Source organism: Alnus glutinosa, chromosome 8, assembly GCF_958979055.1.
Source record: "Alnus glutinosa chromosome 8, dhAlnGlut1.1, whole genome shotgun sequence".
Classification (NCBI taxonomy): domain Eukaryota; kingdom Viridiplantae; phylum Streptophyta; class Magnoliopsida; order Fagales; family Betulaceae; genus Alnus; species Alnus glutinosa.
The window spans coordinates 3,382,196-3,407,080 of record NC_084893.1 but is presented as its reverse complement, the minus strand read 5'-3'; the positions used below and the strand labels follow the sequence as shown (position 1 = coordinate 3,407,080).

Here is a 24,885-nt window from a genome sequence, read left to right as displayed (position 1 = left end):
ACCCCCATGAGGTCTCCTTATCGAATTCTCATGGTGCTACCTGTCCTTTGGGGCTAGCAACCTAGGTGAAAAGCCCGCGACTTAATGCCCCTCTAAGTGGCCATGAGTCCGAGGTCGGGGATTAGTCTGGGAATTTACATAAACCTCTGCACTTGGAAAACTATTACTATGAAGCTTTGTTTTGACAATATGCATGGCTAAAAATTATCGTTTTGTAGTTTCGGTCGAAACTGTTAAATCATCATTTATCTCAAAAGTTTAAACTAATACGAATTGATGAATTTAATCATTTAATTTATATTTTAACACTGTTCCTCACGTGTAGGTTCAAACTCCCCTTTAATAGGTGATGCCCAACACATTGAATATTTAATTGAAATAGAAGGTGAATGACGGAGATAAGGTTCGAACTCAATACCTCTGCTCTAATACCATATTAAATCATTACTTATCCCATAAGCACAAATACAACAACTCGATAAACAAATTGGTAAACAGTTGATCTTCTAGTGCTTACCAATCATTTGCACAATCTATAAATGTTTGACGATTTCTGAAAGTATGAATGTTGAACTACATTATATTATTAATCATAATTTTGAATTTCTATTTTTAATTGTTGTTGTTTTTTATTTTCATTGTTTATGACCGGTAAAGTTTTGCGGATAAAATGTGTTTATCAACGGACAAATATCATCGATTCTGGTGTAAATTTATATTAAATTTGTATGGAACCACGTTTTTATCTAAGGCCGTATGAGACGACGTTTCTTTATGTGCTTAATTTTTTGAACTGCTTGAGCAAGGGGACAAACTAAATTTTGTTGGCTTTCAAAAGTGATGAGGGGTTATGGCCTATGAAAGCGTTTATTTCCTCTTAACTATAATGGCTTTAGATAGTTATCATTTTTAAGTAATTGAAATCGCCTTGCGAATCGTCTGTCAAGTAATGGGCATTTTTTTTTGGCATCTTTTAGCGTTTTAGGCCTTCTTTGTGCCACTTTTCCGGGCCTATTTTAGATCTCTTTTTTTTATATATGTCCACACAAGAAGGGGAGGGGGGATTCGAACTAGTGACCTCCGCTTCATGAGGCGTAGTTCCCAGCTGATTGAGCTACCATTTGGAGACTATTTTGGGTCTATTTCAATGTTTTCAAACATTAGAATCCATAGAAATTATCGTTTTGTAGTTTCGGTCGAAACTGTTAAATCATCATTTATTTCAAAAGCTTAAACTAATACGAATTGATGAATTTAATCATTTAATTTATATTTTAACACTCTTCCTAACGTATAGGTTCAAACTCCCCCTTAATAGGTGATGCCCAACACATTGAATATTTAATTGAAATAGGAGGTGAATGACGGAGATAAGGTTCGAACTCAATACCTCTGCTCTAATACCATATTAAATCATTACTTATCCCATAAGTACAAATACAACAACTCGATCAACAAGTTGGTAAACAGTTGATCTTCTAGTGCTTACCAATCATTTGCACAATCTATAAATGTTTGACAATTTCTGAAAGTCTGAATGTTGAACTACATTAGATTATTAATCATAATTTTGAATTTCTATTTTCAATTGTTGTTGTTGTTGTTTTTTATTTTCATTGTTTATGACCGGTAAAGGTTTGCGGATAAAATGTGTTTACCGACCGACAAATATTATCGATTCTGGTGTAAATTTATATTAAATTTGTATGGAACCACATTTTTATCTAAGGCCGTATGAGACAACGTTTCTTTATGTGCTTAATTTTTTGGACTGCTTGAGCAAGGGGACAAACTAAATTTTGTTGGCAAAAAAAAATATAACTAATGCATATTTATATAGAACCTTTCAAAAGTGATGAGGGGTTATGGCCTATGAAAGCGTTTATTTCCTCTTAACTATAATGGCTTTAGATAATTATCATTTTTAAGTAATTGCAACCGCCTTTGCGAATCGTCTGTCAAGTAATGGGCATTTTTTTTGGCATCTTTTAGCGTTTTAGGCCTTCTTTGTGCCACTTTTCCGGGCCTATTTTAGACCTATTTTTTTTATATATGTCAACACAAGAGGGAGAGGGGGGATTCGAACTAGTGACCTCCGCTTCATGAAGCGTAGACCTCAACCGATTGAGCTACCATTTGGAGTAGGGATGTAATCAAGTCGAGCCGAGTCGAGTTTGAAGATTTCAAGACTGGCTCGTTTATGAGTCGAGCCTAAATAGTCGAGCTCGAATTCGAGCCGAGCTATAAATTACATGTTCAAGCTCGGCTCGTTTAAAACTCAGGCGAGTTCGAGCTCAAGCTCGAGTTCGTTGAAAATGACATTCGAGCCGAGCCGGGTTACTGGACAAGCTCGGCTCAACTAGAGCTCGATGTAAACTATTAAATTTTTCAATGAGTGATCAAAGCAGAATTCAAGCCTAAGTTTATGAACAACCTCTATGCATTTATTAATAACATAAATATATAATATGTAAGTATATAATGCATATTATAAATATTACATAACTATAGTTTATAAGTAACAAATTAATAATATGTTATTATATATAACTATAGAGTATAAACAATGGTATATGTATAATGTGAATAAATAGTAAGTATAATATATAACTATTGTTAACCATGTGTGATGTGATATATGTGTTTATATATATATGCTAACTATTTAATATTGTTATATTGTTATATACTAACTATTAATAACTTAATATGTTAATTTAACATACTAAATATTGTTATCAAAGTATTATAATTAATATGTAATACTATATATATTATACTATGTTTACTATTTACTAATATATATGTAAGATATGAACAAGCTAACGAGTCGAACTAACGTGTCGGGCGAGCGATCCGGTCGAGCTTTATACGAGTTGAGCTCGCGAGCTCCTATCGAGTTTTGTCGAGCGAGTTGGGTATGTATTACTTACTAATCGAGCGGGTTTCAACAGTAACGATCGAGTTTCTACAGTATTGAGCTCGAGTTTGGATCGGGCTAAACCGAGCGGGTATCGAGCGGGCTGTCGAACGGACTGGCTTATTTACATCCCTAATTTGGAGACTATTTTAGACTATTTTGGGTCTATTTCAATGTTTTCAAACATTAGAATCCATAGACTTAAATAGAAACAATTAATAATAAACATAGCCTAGCTTGGACAATAATAAATTTGACCCTCATTTCTTTGTATCATTTAACTAATCTTAAAAGTAACTAACCATGTAGCAAAACTAATGTATTAGTATTTAACGAAAAAGAAAAAAAGAAAAAAAAAAAAAAAAAAAAAAAAAAAGAGAAAAAATAATAGTTACCGAAGGCAAAACACATGAAAATTGGGTCCGATATTTATTTTTACAAACCTGAAACATGTTTGACAAATTAAGCAAATTGAAAATGAATCAATTAGAATTCTACAAGAAGCAAATGCGATCCATGTAATTTTCGAGATTAGACTCAATCCAGTGTAGCATCAATGAATCTAATAATGTTAGATAATATAACAAAAAAAAATAATAAATAATAAATAGCAACACTAAAAACGCTATATTATTATTTCTAATTATATTTAACATATATTATATATAAAGGTATGCAGTTAGCATTTATTATATTAACCACTTTTGCCTACTCCTAAAACCGTCCTAAGTGGTTATGCAGTTATTAATGGCAAATAACAGCCCGACTTGTACACTCTTGCTTGAACTTAAGGCAGCTTTATCAAAATTCTTCAAAATTTTCCAATAAATAAAATTAATTGATTTTGTTTTTATAACAATGAGAGACCTGGTAAGTATATTATAGTGTTGAAAAAAAACATAAATACATTTCCTACGCATCTCATTTTCAAACTTGTCATTGAATTTATGTGACTCATATTAAATCCCATAAATTTAATAATTGATTTAAAACTTTGTTGTATGGAGATGTGTAAGGGATGTATGTGTATAATTTATCACACTGTGTTATGAGAGAAATACTCGGCCTCGTTTAGTTCCCGGAATAGACTTTTGAAATGGAATGCTTATTTATGTGGAATAGTCATTCATTTATTTAGTAGGGGTCGATTCCTTTGAATAATAATTTCAATGAGAATAGCTATTCCCTTACGAAGAGAAATATCTATTCATTTAAAAAATGAGAGGAATATTTACTCCTAAATGAATACATTACTTTTTTTTTTTCCCTAAAAAAAAAAAACCACTCATATTATTTTTGTATTTTCTTTCATTTTTTTTTTTTAAAAAAAAAAATTTAAAAACAAACCAACGTCCAACGTGTGGCTGGCCAACCATCCCAGCCCATCTCAGATGGGCTGGTCACCCCAAATGCTCTAGGGGTGGTCGCACGACCCACGGCTCCATTTATGGCTGGTCGACCACCCAAGGGAGTGGTTGGCCAGCCATATGTAGGTTTGTTATTATTTATTTTTTTAATTCGAGATTTTTTTTTTATATAAAAAAGAAAGAAAGAAGAAATAATGTGAATTTTTTATAGTAATTTTGATTCAATTTCAATTAAAATATATATGTTGTCACCAAACTAAGGAGTATGAATAACTATTCAATTTTACTCTATTTCGTTCTCAATAGTAACTATTTCCTTTACAAAAGGAATACTTATTCCAGCAAATCAAACGAGACCTCAGTTTACACGTCGGAGAGACGGAGATTAAATAATTTTTTTTAAAAAAATTATCAACAAACAGAAGAAAAAAATAATGAAGAAGAAAAGAAAAAAAGTGGTGGAAAACTACAAAGCGAAGTTGGAAGAAAGAAAGGACAGTCCTGTGGGGGTAAACTTTGTAAACACGTGCGGAAACGGCCGTTAGCGGTTTCGGTTCGGCTTGGCCGCAATCCCAAACGGCGACTCTTTCTTACCCGCGTTGGACCCACTGCCTTTGCCTTTCTGTTAAAAAAAAAAAAAAAAAATTAAATATATTTCTACGCACTATAAATTGAATATATTAACGCGATGCTTTCTCTCTCATTTCTCTCACTCTCGCACACAGCGAATATAACCAGAACCGAAAGAGAGAGAGAGAGAGGGAGGGAGAGAATCTGAGCGAGGGAGAGAGCAATTGGGGTTGTGATTTGGAGAGAGGAGGAGCAAGAGGAAGGAGAAGAAGGAGAAGAAATTAGCATTTTCTTATCCAATTCGTAAGCCTTTTGCTCTCTCTCTTTCTCTACACTTTGTTTTGTTGTTTTAATTTTTCGTGTGTTTGTCATTTATACAATCTCAGGGGAGGAAAAGGGAAAGAAATTTATGGGTTAGCTGTAAATGGAAATTTGAGATGGATCTGTTTTTTTTTTGAGTTTATCTTTCTGGAGGTTCAAACATCATGCTTACAGATTTGGTAAATTGTATGTAGCATTTTGAGTATAGTCTGGCATGTCATTCAGAATCAATTTGTGCTGTTCTTTTTTCCTTTTTATTTTCAATTTCTATTTTGGTATTAGCCTGAGATCTGTCATGGGCAATTCTCATTTTCAGCGCTGGATTATTCTGTAGCTTTATTATGCTGTATTTTAGCTTAAATTCTGTTTGTTTTGCGTGTTATGGACCAGTGTCACACTATGATGGCAATAGATATGTTTCTGATTTATTGTAGATTGCATGCATGTGGTTTTTAGGGTGCCAAATTTAGATTAATTGAGATGGTATCAAGGATTTGTGTGCATGCACCTTTTTTTTTTTTTTAATTGGAATTCAGGCTGATAGAGAATGCTCAAGGATTTGTGTTACTTTATTTATCTTGTATCTGCGGGTCTTATTGCTGGATATTCTTTTTTCATGAAAAATGGATACACGTGGTTTCTTGATTTTCTTCAAAGATAACATATTTAGTTAAGGGGTGTTTTTGTGTTTGGAGTAAATGATAAAAATATGGATTTCCTTTTATTGACTGATTGGTCTTACATTTGGTTTTGATGGTAACAAAGAAGGCTATCTTTTTGGGTGGTCAGATTGGAAATTTCCGACAACATGTTGGAGGGTCCATCCTATCTTGTGTCAAGGGACTTGCCGAGCTCATGTGAGCAGGAGAGCAAGTGGATTTATAATAAGTTTCGTGTGATTGAGCTCTCAAACAGCAATTTCCAATTGGAAGATGGAGAAGAACTTCCACAGAAGAAATCATGCAACGTGCTCTCAAACAGCAACTGCCAATTTGGAGATGGAGAAGAACATCCCCTTAAAAATTCATGCAGCATGCTCTCAAACAGCAAGCGCCGATTGGAAGATGGAGAAGAACTTCCATTGAAAAAGTCATGCAACGTTTCAGATACTCATGAGGGAGAGGGACCAGTTAAGGGTTTTCCTGATATTTTTCTTGTCCCAGCTGACCAACCAGATGACCAGCAGCACACAGGGCATCAGTCAGACTCAAGTTCACTTATTCACCAACTTGGTCGGGACATATCAATTAACTGTATTATTCGCTGCTCTAGGTCTGATTATGGATCAATTGCCTCACTGAATCAGAGCTTTCGGTCTTTGATTCAGAGTGGGGAGTTATATAGGCTGAGACAACAAATGGGTATCATTGAGCATTGGGTTTACTTCTCCTGCAGCCTCCTTGAATGGGAGGCATTTGATCCAAGTCACCGCCGTTGGATGCATTTGCCTAGAATGCCATCAAATGAATGCTTCATGTGGTCAGACAAGGAGTCGTTGGCCGTTGGTACCGAACTTCTTGTTTTTGGAAAGGAAATAACTTCCCATGTTATTTATAGATATAGCATTTTGACAAACACGTGGTCATCCGGCATGAGGATGAATACATCCAGGTGCTTGTTTGGTTCTGCCAGCCTTGGGGAAATTGCAATTCTAGCTGGCGGTTGTGACCCACATGGCAATATCTTAGACTCGGCTGAGCTTTATAATTCGGAAACAGGGACTTGGGCGACCCTTCCGAACATGAACAAAGCGAGAAAAATGTGCTCTGGGGTATTTATGGACGGGAAATTTTATGTTATTGGTGGGATTGGAATTGGCAACTCAAAATCGCTTACATGCGGTGAGGTGTATGATATGAAGAAAATGAAATGGACTCTGATACCTGACATGTTCCTTGCACGAAATGGAGGGGATGGGGTGGCTGAGGCACCTGCTGCAGCTGAGGCACCTCCTCTAGTCGCTGTTGTAAATAATGTGCTGTATGCAGCACATTATGCACAAAAGGAGGTGAGGAGATATGACAAAGAGAGGAACTTATGGATCACAATTGGGACATTGCCTGAGCAGGCAGTCTCGATGAATGGTTGGGGATTAGCATTTAGAGCTTGTGGACATCGGCTAATTGTTATTGGCGGACCTAGGGCTTTAGGTGAAGGGATGATTGAGCTTAATTCTTGGGTCCCTAATGAAGGCCCACCACAATGGGACCTGCTAGCCACAAAGCAATGCGGCAGTTTTGTGTATAATTGTGCTGTGATGGGATGCTGAGGTGTCCGGTTTAGGCGATACCGTTATGCTGTGTGGAGTCCTTTCTGGATAGAATTTACTGTTGAGATGGGATTCTGGCTCGTGGGTAATCTCTGCCCTTCTTTTTTGAGGAAATTTCCCGTTTAAATTTAGAGTCATAGATACTTCCTTGGAAGGAGGTCTAGAGGTTTACTTTCCTATTCCTTTTCTTTTCCATTTTATAATTGCTTCTCTACCTTCCTTTTCTTTTTTAGTTACCATGAGAGCTTTTCAAAGGTTGGCATTATGTAGAACAGGCACAGGTGAATAATCTGAAGTCCTGGTACATGTTTTAGGTTGTGATGACTATTTGCATAAGTTTTATTGAAGCATTTGAAGAATTGTATAATTGTTCATGATTCTGTTTTGTTTTACTTTTTCTTGAATAAATTAAGACCCCTAACTGAAAAGAAAGAAGAAAAAGGAGGAAGAGAAACAGTGGCTTGTCTAGCGGTTATAATTATATTTTCCTTATATAAGATTTTATATGTTTTAGGTTTTTATATGCACTGTGGTATTTCATTGTTTATAAGCCACTGTCCATTTATAATGATTCATATAGGCAGCATGTCTTCTGATCTGGGTAACTGGTGATGGTTGCTTGAAAGCATCCGGCACAGCATTTTGCTTCTAGTAAGGCAGGCTTAAGCTCAAATTGTTCAGTGTAAGCAGGCGTGTTACAAATAAACTATAGTATGAGCTGGAAAAAGTAAAAAATATAGAATTGAACTAAAAAACACAGACAGACAATCCATTTGAGGCTTCATAGGAGGGTATCCTCCACATAGAAAGTTAGTTAATATACTTTGTTTAAATTATTTGCTCTCCAGGAAGATATTTACCCTTTAACATTTCCTAATGGATATGGAAATATACTGAAAAAGGCAGATTATGGATTGGATTAAGAATCATAATCTAAATAACATAAATAGCCAAAATAATTCTACATTTACGCTCAGGGGCTGAAGCATGGAAAGGGCTCCTTGACTATGCCTTGGCTCATGTTTTGAGCACCTAATGAGACGCTTGCATGAATTTTTAGAGATTCCTGGAGTTATAGCATTGCCTTGTTGAGGTGAGTTTTGCATGGAGTTATGACAGTTTCATCTCTCATTTAAGTCCCTTTTGCAATGAAACCACCAATTTTACTTTATCTGGTCATAGTACGCCTGCAGATTTTATGATTTTGCACTTTGTTCACCATTATCCTCAGTACTGGTTGCCTTCAGCAAAGCCATTTTGTCCTACACATCGTTTCCTTGCCACGCATTAACATTTTGTTAGGTTCAAGTGATAATGATATTTGATTAATTTAATGCCAAATCATATATATGTGCTTGATGACATTTACTGTGGTTGTGTGGGCATTGTTCCTATAATTGTTATTGTTATTTAGATGAATGGTGTGCATTAATATTTTACTAGGATGCTTTCTTTTTGGTCTTTTTTGGGTGTGGGGAGAAAATGATTACCAATTCATTGTTTGAATAGCAGTTCATGACTTAATTATACGATTTGCTAAATCATCATATCTATGTTCTTTACATATCTGACAACATTTATCGATGTTGCTATTCATTTTAGTAATTCTCAAGTTTGTTTTGTTAAAGAATTCCCTAATAAAAAACAAGGAGATAATTTTGTGAAAACAATGAAATATGAAGGTTGATCATCACAACTTTCCTTGGCTGCAATTTTTATTCTAAAGCTTTTGAAAATTGAGATGTATCCATGAATGCCCAGGTAAGTGAGTTTTAGTTGTTATTGATCTGTACGGCATTAGCCATGACACGTTTATATCTCCTGGACATGTGTACTTTAGCATCCTGACATTTGTTGCACGCAAAAACTATAACTCTGAAACTTGGTTTATGTGACTGTGGGAGGGTTAGTTTTTGTGCAAATGAATCACAAAAAGCCAAAGGGGAAAGCTGTCTTGGCTTATAATGCATGCATTTTTTCCTCAGTGATTGACAGGTTTCTTTGATTTGTTGCAAGTGGCCCTTTGCCCATTTTAGTGCAATTTACGCTTGTCTATAAACATCGGTGTGGTTAACTTTAGTTTTTCACTATATTAGAGAATTTTGACCATACAGTGGAGAGGATCCTGATTTCTTTTGTGACCAGTGTTACTGAACTGAGAATTATCAGAAATCATGGGTTTTATGAGGAAAGAAAGCATGTGATCTCCATCTTTGCTTATTAATTAATATTTTCGCCAACTTTTATGGTTCCTTTTTAGGTCTGACTATGTCAGGACCAAAGAAAAGATATTTGTTTTTCTCTGAATGAGGGGGGATTCTTTATTACATTTGGCCATTTATGCACCTACCAACCCAAAGAAAAATCATTTCTCTGAATGACAGATTCTTTATACATGTTCATTAGCTGGTGACTGGACTTCCCACATCTTGTTGGCAAGTTATTTAATCTTGTGATCAAGGCTTTCCACAACTTTTGTCAGCCCCCTCTCTTCCTCCTTTTGCTTTTTTCTTTCACCCGTTTAAGATGTGGGAGGAGGTGGTTGAGTTGGAGATAAGAGAACCAGCTTGTCACCACCCCATCCCCCCCCAAAAAAAAACACCTAAGATATCATGAGACAGGGATCGTTTTTTATTAGGTTGTCCGAATAACACAACTTTGGGCAGAAGAGAAATGTTATTTTGTATTCTTTCAACATATTCGACAAGTAAATGATTATGGACTGTTAAGGTATTTTTATTTACTCTATTTTCTTTTTCGTTTTTCCTTGGCATAGAAGGAGGCTAGGGTCACATTCCTGTATTATGATTCAGGCAAAGCATCAAACACCCTTTTAGGAAAGTACAGCCTGGAACTCTGCAGAACAGTTGGCCCTCTTACCGGCAAAGAAAGAAAGAAAGAAAGAAAGAAAGCATCAAGCAAACACCCTTTCGAGAAATGAGTAAAATCTTTGTTGGAGCCACAAAAAAAAAGAAAAAAAGAAAAAAAGAAAAAGGGTACAATTATTATACAGCCATGAAAAACGGATTGATTTGTGAGCCATCGATGGCACGGACCCCACGAGAGATAAAACCGTTACAGTGGTCACGTGGGTGGGTGGATACTTCCATAAACGCATGCCTGTGCTTGTCCGACTGGTGTCAAACTTTTGCTAACTGCTATGGTACTTGCCTTTGTACTTTTCTTTCTTGGAATGTACCATTGCTTTGTGTCAATAATAATTCTCACCTATTTCCAATAGTGATAGCCAAAAGATCCCATCAAAAAGAAAAATTTATTAAAACTAAAGAAAAAGCACAAAAATAAAAAATAAAAAAATTATTCCAACAAAAAATTGTTCAATTTTATTTCTAGGAAATTTGATTCGGACTTTTCTAATTTTGTGTTAAGTTTGTGTCGAGTTTGCGGGTATTATAAAAAATTATCAGCCCTAATAACACGTGTTGGGTTTAAGTTGCGTCAAGATATTAGTATAAGATTAGATAGGTTAATTATAATCCGATCAATTTAATTAAACAGATCAAATTTTTAACCCATTAATTTAAGAGAAACGTTTGGTTGTACACTTTCATCTTACTTCTATTACACCATTGTTTACGTGGACCAATAATATGAGAGATAGTAGAGATAGTGTAGTGGGACCCTGATTTTTTTAACAATATTATTGGTCTACGTAGACAAAGGTGGGATGAGAGTAGAATGAGAGAGTGTACAGCCAAACATTTCTCTTAATTTAATATTACGCTTGCGCCAATCGTGTAAAAAAACTGTCAACCTTATATTTACTTGAGTTAAAAATGATATAGTTTTAATGAGAATGTCTTATATAACATTAAAAAACACAAAAACAAATTTAGGGGAAAAAAACAAAAATGAAATAGTAGTCTGATAAACCACAACTACTTTTTCGAAGTTTCCTGCAGCGGCTGATATAAACCTCCCCAATAATTAAGGAATTTCTTGGCAATTTCTCCATTGTCAAAAAGACAATAGAGATATATGCAGGTGGTACAATGACACACAATTATCCCTGTGGTCCTATTTTCTAATCCTTTGTGGTATGCACATACTTTAAAGATAATGTACACAAATATTTTACATTTTAATGATTCAAAGTGGTCCACAGTGAAAAGCCTAAAGTTTTGGTCCAACCACATTAAAAGCATATAATTTAACCAACTCATAAGCTTAACCAACTCATAAGCCCATTAGAGTATATTAAAGATAATACTTTGTCTTCTTCTTATTTTTCACATTCTTCTTCTTTTCTATTTTATCAGTCGGAATTGGACTTTAAGGTTGACAATTTTTTGCAAGACTTGAGAACCTGATACGACATTAGAAGGTTATAGTTCGGCATAAACAGATCGACTTGCTTGACTTGTTTATAAAATTATATATATATAGGTTGAAACGAGTCAAACGGGTTAAACTAGTTGCTTTTGAATATAAATAAGTCAAAACGGGTTGACTTGTTTATTAAACGAGCTATCAGATTGTATTAGGGTTGAAGGGTTTGACCCGTTTAACTAAACATGTCCTGTTTGGATTGATTCTTAACGGGATGGCGGGCCGATCCGAACTCGAATCGTCAGCCCTACTTGAGTGGACCTTTTGAAATTAAGACATTTATCCCGTAACAAGATGTAAAAAACACATGCTTTAATCTTAATAAATCCAATTCAAACAAAAACTAACCAAACCAAATCCTAAATATGTACCATCAATTTCATCAAATCTCCAATCAATGCCTGCTTATTTGACGCTATTTCTATTTTATAGGAAAAAGTTTACATATATCTTCTCAAGCTATTAAAAATTGTCAATGTCCCCTCAAAGGCGAGCAAAAAGATAAAAATGACTTTAGAATTTTTCAACAAAACAAAAGTACCCCTATAAATTTGAAAAAAAAAAAAAAAAAAAATTAAGAAAATTATTATTAAAAAAAACGAAAATTTTTAATTTCTTTAAAAAAAAACAAAAAACTATCTTTTTTTTTTTTTAAAAAAAGAAAACTTTTGAAGTCTTTTTTTAATTTTTAAATTTGTTCACCCTTAGTTTTTATGTATTTTTTAATTTAATTTATTAAGGTTATTTTTGTCATTGGGAAAACATTAACAATTTTTTGTAATTTGGAGGGACATTATTCAAATTAAAAATTGAAAAAACATTGCTAATTGAATGGTAATTTGAGGAGTGGACGTGGACTTTACGCCATACATCCGACTGTCCAATTGACAGCTTCTGGATCATGGTTAATTTTGACGGCTAATTGACGGCTTCTGGATCAGGCCCAAATTGAGCCCAAATCTGAGTCAATTTGAGACTCCACCAGTACCGAGTCTTCGGACTCCGCTCCGGGGGAAGCAAAGCACCACACAGACTCTCACCAACACCCTAAAATACCCTCGCTCTTCGTTCAAATTTCGCACCCGAACCAGACCCCATATGGCTTAGAACATGGACTACACAGTCCAGAGCCTCCCGCCAGCCTCGGGCCTCTCGGCCTCGGTGCTCTCGTTCCTCGACGAGAAGTTCCGGACCAATGAGAATCTCGCCGAAGCTCCGAGTCTGGTGTCGGAGCTCCAGGCCCAGTGTTCCGATTTGGATCGGACCCTAACCGACCTCAATCGGAGTCTCGGGACGAGCCTTGTGGCCTACGCTTCGTTCTCCGATCGAATCGGTGGCGTTTTCAATGACATCAGCGTCAAGCTGATCGCCCTCGGATCGTCCACTCGCTCTCATAGCTCGATATCAGGTCCTATTCGCTTCCTATGCGTATGCATACTTACATAGCATATTTAAGTTTTTGCATTCGTGAATGTATTTGTTTTCTGAGGGAAATTTTGCCAATGAATTACCAGCTTCATCTTTATAGAAATGCAACATGTGTTTATGTGTGTGCGCACACTATATCATATACATATATAGTTATGTACGTATAAATGCACATGGACGTATACTTTTGGGCATATACAAATTTCTGTCGGTGTGTATTGATTTTGGTGTCTTGGAAAGTAATTAATTTTGAAGAATTTTAGGAAATTTGTGATTTTGTTCTGAAATTTTGTGAAATTTGGGCGTAGATGGAGGAGGAGATGGAAATGGGAGGGCCGAGCAGATATTGGGGGAGGAGCTGCCAGCATTGGCGAAGGAGGTGGCAAAGGTGGAGACGGTTCGAATGTACGCTGGTGAGTGTTTTTCTTTTATTTTTTTGGTGATTGTTTTGAGATTGGAAATGGACACATTTTAATCTCTTTGATGCTGCGGTAGCATCGAATTGGGGTTTGGAATTGGAATTAAGAGGCCCCCTTCCATGGAAACTAAAGAAGTGAAGGTCTACTTCCATTCAACTCCAGTTCCACGTTCCCAGCTGTTTTTCGTAATGTTCTTTTACTTCTAACGTATATAATTATGGTTTCGGATTGTGTTCAATTTTCATATGGAGTGATTGTTTTGGAAAGAAGTACAATTAGATGGGCTCTTTGATTGTCCTTTCTTCTTCATTAGTTTGTCATGTTTTACCTAGTACAGAGAGTAAGGTGCCTACCAGCTGTGCAGTTGAGAGGGGTTCCCAGTTATATTTTGTACGAGCCTTCTTTTTGTGCCCTCACTTCTGTAGTGTAAGCATGGTAACGACATCAGTTATAGGATGTTGAATGAGAGGTTAACCATATTGTAGAGGTTTGGAATGAACATTATGTTAGGAAATAAGCAACAAGTATATTCCAAATAGAGAAACAGTAAGTGTGAGAATTAAGGGATACGGTGTAGCTGGTGTTAATTATCCACCAAAGATAAGATTCATTGGTGAATAAAGCAAGAACCAGAGAACTACAATTTTTTACCATAACAGCATATTTTTAGTGGAAACCCATTACTGATTTCGGTAAAACTGTGGCCATCCAAAACTGTAGCAATCCATTATTTAAACAGAATCAAAATTTGTATTTTTCATTTTGAGAATTTCAAACATTTCGATAAACTGACACATTCTCAGTAGTTTGCTTTCCATTTTTTGAGCTTCAAACATAAAGGAAGGGCGAGCAGTTATTCTCTGGTGGAAGTATTTCTTTAACTTTTCTTTATTTTTCATATGAGAAATAAAGATAATACAAAATGAATTTTTTTCCTATAATACTTGGTTATGAAACTTGTGCAGTTGAAGGTAATCTTATCCAGCCAAAGTAACTTTCCAGTTATTAAGTATGGCATAGCATAGCCAACACATCTGATTACTTAACATCTTTAGGGGTTATGCCTATAGAGTCATTTAAGTTTCAGAGCCCATCAGAGTCCATCTGTATAGAAACTAGTAAGGGCGGTCACCAACCCAATCGGATCAGAAGTCACTCCATTTTCGACTTTTGACCCAACAAGGGCCAGAAACTGAATTTCAGTTCTAAACTGAACTGATGGTCCTTGAGGGGTTTTTTTTATCTGAGCTGACATCGAACCCTCAGGCCCGAAGGTTGGTTTTGGAAGGCTGGGCCAATGTAGCCCAAAAACATCTTTGTTCGTTTTGTTTGGGCTTCTTTTGCAGCCCTTTAGTGTTGGATCAATTTTTTGGTGCAGCCCCAATTATTCTAGCCAAAATTCTGTTGGATTTTTTTTTTTTTTTTTTTTTTTTTTTTTTTTTTTTAAATTTATTTATTATTATTTTATAAAAAAACAAAATCGTAACATTTTTCTAGTCTAATTCAGAACTCAAGGGAGCGAATAATATACTGGAAAAGGGCATGGGGAAAAACCTAAATCGTTTAGATCTGCATTTGTATGTTTAAATAAGCTTAATGCTCTAAATGCAGAACACCAGCCAAATGAAGCGAAAAAAGCTTTAGGAAGAAAAGAAAATTAAAAAATTCTTGCTGCTCACGATCGGACGGCGGCTTAGTAGGTCCTCTGAGAATGGGAGGGAGGGAGGGAGGGTTTTACTGTTAGTGGCAGCCTGGGGATGATATGCAATAAGATTAGTAGGGTTTTGATATTAAACTTAAACGTCAGGTCAGTCCGAGTTTGTCAGAAGCCTCAACACCGCCCCCCCCCCCCCAGGGTGATTGAACTCCCCAAGAAACTAGGAATATGGTCAACAAACATTGTGGTCAAATTATTTTGTCGCCAATATTTGTCATTGAAAAAGAGAGATTTGCAATTATAAGACTAATTAATTTGCCTGAATTTCAGTAAGGTTTTAGTTGGTGCAAGTTTAGCTTGCATAGCTCACTTTAAAAACTGTTCTTGTGGGTCACCATTTGTCAAGTCTGTGAAACATTTCTTATTCCTTGGCATATATTTCTGCTTTATCTGAACTTCTTTTGAACGTTTTAAATGTGGCAAATGCACGAAGCTTGTCTTAAGCATTAGATAATTTGCCATAATATCATATACTAGATACGGCACAACATCCCCCCCATTCCCCCTTCCCCCTTCCCCCTTCCCCCTTCTTCCTTCTTCTCTCTGTAGAAGGCAGTTTTAGAGTTCATCCGGTTTGCATGTTTACAATTATTGGTCTACTTATCAAAAAAACAATTATTGGTTTATGACATATGAGTCTATTATTGTTTTGGCATATATGGAGTAACACTAAAAAACCATGAGGCTGAAGACAATTGACAATTTTATAGCAGGGTGGGGTTGTTTTTTTAATTGTGAAGTGATAAATGTGTGCTGCCATTTGCTTGGTGCTCCTTGTCTTTATTGATTTTATGTGTTTACTTTTCTTTCCCACTATAGTTTTCGTTCTCAGAAGTTAGTAGTGCTTTGCAATGCCTGTGTTGTTTATATTGTGTCATATTTTTGTATTTATGTCAAAGTTCTGTTGTATCTTTTCAGAGACGGCATTAAAGCTTGACACTTTGGTTGGTGATATTGAAGATACTGTATCTTCTATTATGAACAAAAACCTAAGGAAAACTTCTTCCTTGCAGAACTCAGAGGTGAGCACTCTTTCTTTGTTCAAAACCAAACGATGTATTGTTGTTTTCTTTTTTGTGCAAGTAATAGAGGATGATGTTCCAATTATACTTTTCTTGTATTTGTCCTTATATTTCTTCTCATCATCTCAATTGTTGCAGGAATTGCGTCAGCTCGCTATTAAAACTCTTAAACTGACAGAAGATGTATTAACTTCTGTTACAAAGACACGCCCAAAGTGGGCACGTCTCGTTTCATCAGTTGATCACAGAGTAGATCGAGCTTTAGCCATTTTAAGACCCCAAGCAATTGCAGATCATCGGGCCCTTCTTGTTTCCCTTGGATGGCCACCACCTCTTTCCACCTTGACTTCCCCCAACCTAGATACAGGAAAATCAGCTGAAGTCCCAAATCCTCTTTTCACAATGCAAGGGGACCTCAAACAACAGTACTGTGAAAACTTTCTTGCCCTGTGCAGCCTACAGGAGTTGCAGAGACGAAGAAAGTCTAGGCAACTAGAGGGCTATAACTGGGAAGTTGCTCTGCACCAGCCTCTCTGGGCTATTGAAGAGCTTGTAAATCCTATATCATTGGTGTCCCAACGCCATTTCTCAAAATGGGTTGACAAGCCAGAATTCATTTTTGCTCTTGTATATAAGATAACCAGGGACTACGTTGACTCTATGGATGAGTTACTGCAACCACTGGTTGATGAAGCAATGCTAGCCGGGTACAGTTGCAGAGAAGAATGGATATCTGCAATGGTAATTTCCTTATCAACATACATGGCAAAAGAGATATTTCCTGTTTACATTAGTCAACTGGATGAAGAAAGTGTCACTGGTACTCGATCACAGGCAAAGATATCATGGCTCCATCTTGTTGACTTAATGATATCTTTCGATAAACGAGTTCGATCCCTGGTTGAGCAGTCTGGGATATTGCTTTCCTTTCAGGAAGATGGGAACCTGCAGAAGATTTCTTGTCTCTCTGTTTTTTGTGATCGACCTGACTGGCTTGATTTATGGGCTGAAATAGAGCTTAGTGATGCAATAGACAAGTTAAAACTTGAGATGGATGATGAGAAAAATTGGAGAATGAAAGTTCAGGGTGGGACACTTATTTCATCTGGTCCCGAAGATTTCAAGTCTCCTGCAATTTCCAGTGCCTTTCTTAGGCACCTGTCATCTGTGGTTGATCGATGCCGATCATTACCTAGCATTTCTTTGAGATCAAGGTTTCTCAGATTGGCAGGTGCACCTATGATTCGAAAATTTTTGGATTGCATTCTTCTCAGGTGCCAAGAAGCTGAAGGACTGACTGCCTTAACAGATGATGTTGCCATGATTAAAGTTGCAAATTCGATTAATGCTGCTCACTACTTTGAATCTGTTTTAAAGGAGTGGTGTGAGGACATCTTTTTTCTGGAGCTGGGATTAGGTCAGGGTGATCCACTGAGGATATCAGTTGGTGAGAATAATGATAGTGAAGGGCCAATAGAGGGTTCTGCAAGTGGTATTTTTGATGAGGAGATTGGAAAGTTGGAGGAGTTTAGGGCTGATTGGGTTGAGAAGATCTCTGTTGTTATTTTGAGGGGGTTTGATGCTCAGTGTCGAGATTATATGAAGAACAGGAGGCAATGGCAGGAAAAGGGTGAAGAAGGTTGGACAGTATCGAAGTCTTTAGTTGGGGCTCTAGATTATTTGCAGGGAAAAGTTTCAGTAGTAGAAGAAAATTTGAATGGGATAGATTTTGTTGGGGTCTGGAGAAGTTTGGCATCTGGGGTGGATCGATCGCTTTTTAATGGTATTCTTATGAACAACGTGAAGTTCTATGATGGTGGTGTTGAGAGGTTTGATAGTGATTTGCAGGTTTTATTTGGGGTGTTTGGGGCTTGGTGCTTGAGACCAGAAGGCTTCTTCCCAAAAGCAAGTGAGGGCTTGAAGTTGTTGAAGATGGGTGAGAAGCAGCTTCAAGATAGTCTGGCTGGAGGGGAGAAATGGATGAAGGGGAACGGGATTTGGCATTTGAGCGTAACCGAGACAGAAAAGATAGCGAGGAGTAGAGTATTCATAAGTTGAAGGACTTAGAGGTAAAGCCCTGGACTTCCTGAACTGACCAATTCATTTTAACAGTTCAATAATTCAAGTTACCGTCGGAACACTTGTTACAACCAATGCCTAGAGCACAGCGTGAGGCTTGTTTCACATGGTATTCTTAAATTTCAGCCAGGTATTCACTGCATATGCTGCCATTATGGTTGTTAATAAAATGGGAAATGTAGTTTTGAGGAAATGCCTTTCGTTATTCGTTTTTATCATTAATTATTTGTTACAGGAATTGAAATATGTACAAATTACAACTTTTCTTTTGGTTTCATCATTCATGACATTGCGGTAAGACGGTAAATGTGATGGATATTGATCTTTCAAGATGAACATCTGCATTTGTTTTTTTTTATATATATATATATATTTTATTTTTGTTTGACTAAATGTATTTTGTTAGTTTTGATCCACGCATATAATCTCTCACCAAATTTTTTGGTGATGTTTTACTTTTTTAGTCACTTAATGCACGCATCAAATTGTCTTCACTTGCATTTGCTGGATCCTGTTGGCTTGATTTGTCCAGCAAATGCAAAATGACACAAGGATCCTCGTGCTGGGAATTAGATCCTACACTGTCTCCACTCTTCGCAGAAAATGGACAGATGAATTGATCGATTCATCAGTTTGAAGTTCGGGGGACTAACGGGCTCGAACCTGCAGCTTCTCTGCCTTGACAATCAATTTTTTTTTTTTTTTTTTTTCCCTTTCTTTTTGGGTGAAATAGGCAAAAATGTAGAACAAGGGACAAGAAGGGTTAGACAAAAGACTCATCATATAATTATATTTATATTTGATGGGAACTTTTCAATTATTTGGATTAGTTGGAAAGTTCATATTTTATACACTTGGATTTCACCCCTTGGGCCTGGATCGAGAAGCCCATTTCAAACAACGATTAACCCAGGCCCAGATTTGCCTATCAACCCATTTTGGCAGCTGCACAAAGCGTACAATAGGGCCACCTGGCACCCAATCTTTCCCCTTATTTGCAAAAGAGCAACCCATGACGTGTCAGCGGACTCTCTAGGAAGCCCACGGTGAAAAAGGTATGGGACACCGGACCGGGATCTTTTCCAGTTGAGAGGAGCCGGTTCTTTATATATAAGGGTATTTTTATAATTTTACATATAGGCGAAAAAGGTATGGGACACTGGATCAGGATCCTCTCTAGTTGAGAAGAACTAGAAAGGAATCGGTCCTTCATATACAGGGGTATTTTTATAATTTTACATGAAATTTTACATCATATAAAATTATAAAATGCCCATATGTATAAATGATCGGCTTCTTTCTGTTTGAGATCCTAGTGCACCTTCTTCTATTGCAGGAGCAGTTTGGCATTAAATGTCCACTGACCTGCAGCCAGAGAAGTCACCGAGAAACCCAATCTTCCTCCTCCCTTTTTTTTTTTTTTTTTTTTTTTTTTTTTTTTTTGCAGTGTCTGCAAATTGGCTCAGTCAATGAGGTAGCCATGTGGATCTGACTTCATCAATATTAAATACAAAAAAAGAGTTCTGTATAAAAATTTAATTGGATTAAATTTGTGCTTTTTTTTTTTTTGTATTTTATAATATATATTTATGTCCAAATTGACAAGACTTTCTCTTTAATTGTGAGGCAATATTAACTTTTATATATATAAAAAAAATAAAAAAAAAATAAAATAAAAAATGAAAGAAAGAAAGAAAAAAAGTAGTATAAAATTTTCCCTTTCATATTAAAATTGATTCCAAACAGTATGATTTCATCAATCCGACATGATACCCTGCTACAAAAAATCCTGGTTGGCCACTGTAACACTGTTTATAAGATAGGAGAATCCTGTGGTCTGTGTGCAGTTAGATCTCAACAGTTGTAACTAATTGTCCAAATTAGTCCTTACGATTGACAGCAACTTGGCATAACAATTTCGTATCATATGGTTGTCAGAAACTTGGCCCTTGGCATGCCTACAATCCTAGAGCCTCATAGCTGTTCGTACAATGGAGAGACAGTTCTACCCAACTCTTTTTTCTTTTCTTAATCCTACGTTTTTACACTTATTTATAGCATTTCATTTTATACCGATTGATTGATTGATTGATGTATTGTATTGTATTGTATTTTTTTTTTTTTTGTTTTTTCTGATTAAATAAGAAAAGAGTTATAGTAGATGATTATTTCTCCTCCGGATCTAAAATAAATAAGGAATAAATGATCTTAAAAATGAAAATGAGATGGACTCTCTAATAATAGACTCACCATAAACTAAAACAGTGCAAAAATAATTACAAATAGTAAAAAATAGGTCAAACAAATTATTCGGTCCTCTCAAAGGGCCGCGCAAGACAATTACAAAAACAAAAGGGATACAGATTAAAACAAATCAACCTGAGCCTCCACTTAGAACCAGAAACAACAATCAGAGGCTAAAACTGAAAATGCACTATTATAATCTAATGAATGCAACACAAATGCCTGATTAAATGTCTCAAACACAGGATATTAGGAGCCAGGGATAAAGACAGAAGCCCTGCAATGGGTTACTATACAGAATCTTGATGAAGCACCATTCGACAGCGTACAATAATATATATTGTGTTTGTGTCATAGGCCTCTAATTATGGACAATGATTCTCTCCATTTGAAATGGAGAGGATTCTCTCAATTTAGTTAAATAGGGAGGGTATGGTTGTCTTTTCACATTTTTACAGAATGTAAAAAGACAATTATATCCTCATTTTTTCACTAAATGGAGAGCATTCTCCCCATTTCAAATGGAGAGGATCCAAATTCTCTAATTATAAGCCTTGTGGTCCGTCTTTGGAATCACCTACTTGAGTGATCTTTTCGAAGGTATTATTTGTAGCTTCATATTGCTAAAATAGGACACGCAACATTTAAGTGACCCTAGGATGGGTCTTGGAAAGATAATGCTAGAAGGGGGCATACAAACATATATATTGGTCACTTTAGAATGTCATTTGAAATACGGACAAAGATTCTTTATAATTGGAAATTCTGAAAAATTATCCCTTCTTCCTATAATTGGGTAGGAAGATGTGAGACAATTGGGGACGGAGCTAAACATTTTAATGGGAGGGGACCAAGTTCTTCCTTTTATATATTTTGAACATGCAAAATTTCTGCAACTTTGCAAAGTTAATTTCATTATTATCATTCTCATATATGCTCATTGTTATTCGTGAAATATTAAAAGAAAAAGTTTAAACAATAAAGTTATCGTTTCAAATGAGATGAAACTAGTTGAAGAAATGATAAAAAGGAAGGGGCCAAGGGGCCAAAAAATTTCTTATTATGAGCCAATAGGCCAAAAAACTTTTTTATTTTTTATTTTTTATTTTTTTTACGTTCATTGTTTTTTTCGTCTCCTTCATTGTTTTTTTCTTCTTCAGAGTTGAGGGGGGGGGGGGGGGGCCCGCGCTTCATCGCTCGGAGGAGATGATGCCGACAACGCATGAGTAGCAGAAAAAAATAATTGAAGATTAGAAAGGGAATTCAGAAAGAGAGGGGGCCATGGCCTATACCAGCCCCCCCTTTTTCCGGAGGAGATGATGCCGACAACGTATGAGTAGCAGAAAAAAATAATTGAAGATTAGAAAGGGAATTCAGAAAGAGAGGGGGCCATGGCCTATACCAACCCCCCCCTCTTCATCGCCCGGAGGAGATGATGCCGATAACGTATGAGTAGCAGAAAAAAATAATTGAAGATTAGAAAGGGAATTCAGAAAGAGAGGGGGCCATGGCCTATACCAGCCCCCTCCCCCCTCCCTTCATCGCCCGGAGGAGATGATGCCGACAACGTATGAGTAGCAGAAAAAAATAATTGAAGATTAGAAAGGGAATTCAGAAAGAGAGGGGGCCATGGCCTATACCAGCCTCCCCTTCATCGCCCGAAAGAGATGATGCCGACAACGTATGAGTAGTAGAAAAAAATAATTGAAGATTAAAAAGGAAATCCAGAAAGAGAGAAGATAACAAATAAAGAAGAAAAATACCCTAAAACACATATGCATAAATAAAATAAATCAACACTAAAGTTGATCTTCTCCCGTATGAAACAACAAAGATCTTCTCTGCCTGAACAGACAGACTACGTACAATTTTCTTGTCCCTCCAAAATGTCATTTGAAATACGGATAGAGATTTCTCATAATTAGAGATTCCGGGAAAATGTGAGGGAAACAATAAAATTTTTCTAATAGGGGCTCCCTGCTCGAGAATGGACTGCAATTTTTCTGTCCCTCCTCTATGAACAGGAGGGACAGAAAAATTGGGGTCGAATCCGAAATAGGGAGCCTCAGAGCTTGTTTGGGAAAATGTGCTAAGGACGATGCTATGGAAGTTTAGGTGTAGGGTGGGTAATGGCCAATACTAGGAAGAGAGAGAGAGATTCTGAAATTAAGGCCAATAATGGTACATAGTCCTTAGGGACTCATTAATTTGTCTTTCAGTCCCCCACCCCCACCCCTGCCTTTTTTTTTTTTTTTTTTTTTTTTTTTTTTTTCTGCAATTAGGGGATGAAGGAACCATACTTAACGAGACCAATTCAAGCAACAAATGGTTGCCTACAGTGGCTGGAAGCAGAAGATTTAAACCTCTTTAGAGCATTGTGTGAAGTACCAATTAATGCCAAGCCAGATTTTGATCACTTAACACTTCTGAGTCTGAGTTCTTTGTAAACCTAGTTAAGGTGATGTTTGGTATGATGGAATGATGATTATTTAGGAATAGGAGTAAACATTACCAGAAATACAAGAAGTTTGAATTAGAATGATTATTCATATTCATTTGTTTGGTGACAATGGAAATGACCAAATTTCTTAGCTCGAATTTGCGTTATATTTCAACTAAATTTTTTAAAATACCCTTGCTTATAAAAATAATATCTTAATTTTTTTTTTTTTTTTTTTTTTTTTTTTTTTTTTTTTTATTCTTTTTTCTAAGCAAGAAAAATAATATTTATGAGAATAGTTATTCTCAGTAATGATAGCCCAACCAAACTATAGAATAACTATTTCATTCTTGAGTTTATTCATGACTACCAAATGTAACTTAAAGGTATATAAAAATGGCAGTTGGTTAGCAGTGTTGTACAATGAACACTTGTAAGAAAAAAGAGTGAATGAGATTAGAAACTTGTAGGGGTTCGAGCAAGAGATAACTCTGATACTTGAGTTAGTAATTGATTATTTTTTTATTTTTTTTAAAAAAATGTAAAAGCTAAGAGGTACAATACAAATAATGATATGGGTGTGTATCTAGATATGGTTGTATGTCCCTTCTGATCATGTGAAGAGCTTGCGAACAATGTATGATCTCAGGCTTTCAGCCAGGTGTCATATGGTGATATGGTGTGGATCTGGGCAAATATGGTGTCATATCAGTGTCTTAGCGAGGCGTATCATTAATTGGTCAGATACTGTGTAACTTCACGACCCTCACCAGGTCATGGCACTAATTTCCTTACTCATTTCAATTAAATATTTCACGTGTTGGACCTCATCTATTAAAAGGAAGTCTGAACCCACACGTGAGGAAGAGTGTTAAAGTATTGATTAAGTGATTAAATTTACTTCTTTTTATCAGTTTAAACTTTTGAGACAAGTGATAATTTAATAGTGTGATGCAAGATTATGTGCTCACTAAGGAGCTAAGAACATTGTCTGGTTTCCTATCAAGATTGAATACCGGTTAATAAAACAACTAAGACGAAACAATAGAGAGCTACTCTCTGCACCATTTGTTTTAGTTGTTGTCTAAACAGTTGGTAGGTTGGCTAGATCTTGGGGAGTTGGGGGCAATGATAGAGACATGTCGTTTATGAAATTTAGTGACAGGGCGTCCACGTCAGAAAGCAAGTAGTCTGACGTGCCAATGTACCAATATTTCAGAGGACGTCATTTATGGGAGACAATAGGCTTTCAAGTGGAAATTTAGGGCCAGATTGAAAGGGTTGGTCCTTGATAAAGACATAGACAGGGTAGGTAAATAAGGCCGAAGACCCTAATTATTGGCCTATTGCCTTTGCAGTTTGCACCGCCTCAGGTTGCGCCTTCTTCCGCATGTCTGTCTAGTTTACTCATTCAACTTCTTCTGAATATGCATTGTCACATCGCCCTTTTGCTTGCATTTCACCGACAGGCTAGGGAGAGAATTAAAAGTTTTCTACTTCTTCGATCACTAATTAACTGGACTTCATCATCTTAAATTGTTTCTGCAACACGGTCCGATTGGTCAAAACGTGCGATTTTAAAACGCAGTTAAATGTTTGTTAAAATTGTATTTATCCTTTAAAAATGTACAAACACATCAAACACTCTTAAACGGGATGTTTTCTGCGATTTTGTTTATAAATGCAGTTTTGGTCGTATGTTTATCATGGGAAAACTTAAAAGATTGTTGTTCTCATTT

The 24,885-nt window shown here is 36.2% G+C and overlaps 2 protein-coding genes across 5 annotated transcripts; both read left to right on the top strand.

The window, feature by feature from the left end:
• Positions 1-4,984: 4,984 nt before the first annotated feature.
• Positions 4,985-10,687, top strand: LOC133874521 (F-box/kelch-repeat protein At1g74510). Of its 4 annotated transcripts, XR_009901315.1 has the most exons (3): positions 4,985-5,160; positions 5,968-7,728; positions 10,224-10,687. XR_009901315.1 is itself a non-coding variant. In XM_062312359.1 (2 exons), exon 2 carries the CDS (start codon positions 5,987-5,989, stop codon positions 7,445-7,447), a length of 1,461 nt encoding a protein of 486 aa, XP_062168343.1. In that variant the 5' UTR covers positions 4,985-5,160; positions 5,968-5,986; the 3' UTR covers positions 7,448-7,838. The 4 variants fall into 4 exon arrangements, 3 of the variants coding, with proteins under 3 accessions (XP_062168343.1, XP_062168345.1, XP_062168344.1); XM_062312359.1 differs by lacking the exon at positions 10,224-10,687 and having other exon boundaries at positions 5,968-7,838; XM_062312361.1 differs by lacking the exon at positions 10,224-10,687 and having other exon boundaries at positions 5,947-7,838.
• A 2,083-nt stretch (positions 10,688-12,770) lies between these two features.
• On the top strand, positions 12,771-18,800 carry LOC133874520 (RINT1-like protein MAG2). Its single transcript, XM_062312358.1, has 4 exons — positions 12,771-13,205; positions 13,534-13,638; positions 16,280-16,383; positions 16,522-18,800. The coding sequence occupies exons 1-4, from the start codon at positions 12,908-12,910 to the stop codon at positions 18,439-18,441; spliced, it is 2,427 nt and encodes an 808-aa protein (XP_062168342.1). The 5' UTR covers positions 12,771-12,907; the 3' UTR covers positions 18,442-18,800.
• Positions 18,801-24,885: the final 6,085 nt, after the last annotated feature.

What these genes read in the sequence shown, in the direction of transcription:
- LOC133874521 (XM_062312359.1), top strand. Translation starts at nt 5,987, where the DNA reads ATGTTGGAGGGTCCATCCTATCTTGTGTCAAGGGACTTGCCGAGCTCA.
- LOC133874520 (XM_062312358.1), top strand. Translation starts at nt 12,908, where the DNA reads ATGGACTACACAGTCCAGAGCCTCCCGCCAGCCTCGGGCCTCTCGGCC. An exon ending in CTCTCATAGCTCGATATCAG is followed by an intron (nt 13,206 to 13,533) that starts GTCCTATTCGCT and finishes ATTTGGGCGTAG; the next exon opens with ATGGAGGAGGAGATGGAAAT. An exon ending in GACGGTTCGAATGTACGCTG is followed by an intron (nt 13,639 to 16,279) that starts GTGAGTGTTTTT and finishes GTATCTTTTCAG; the next exon opens with AGACGGCATTAAAGCTTGAC.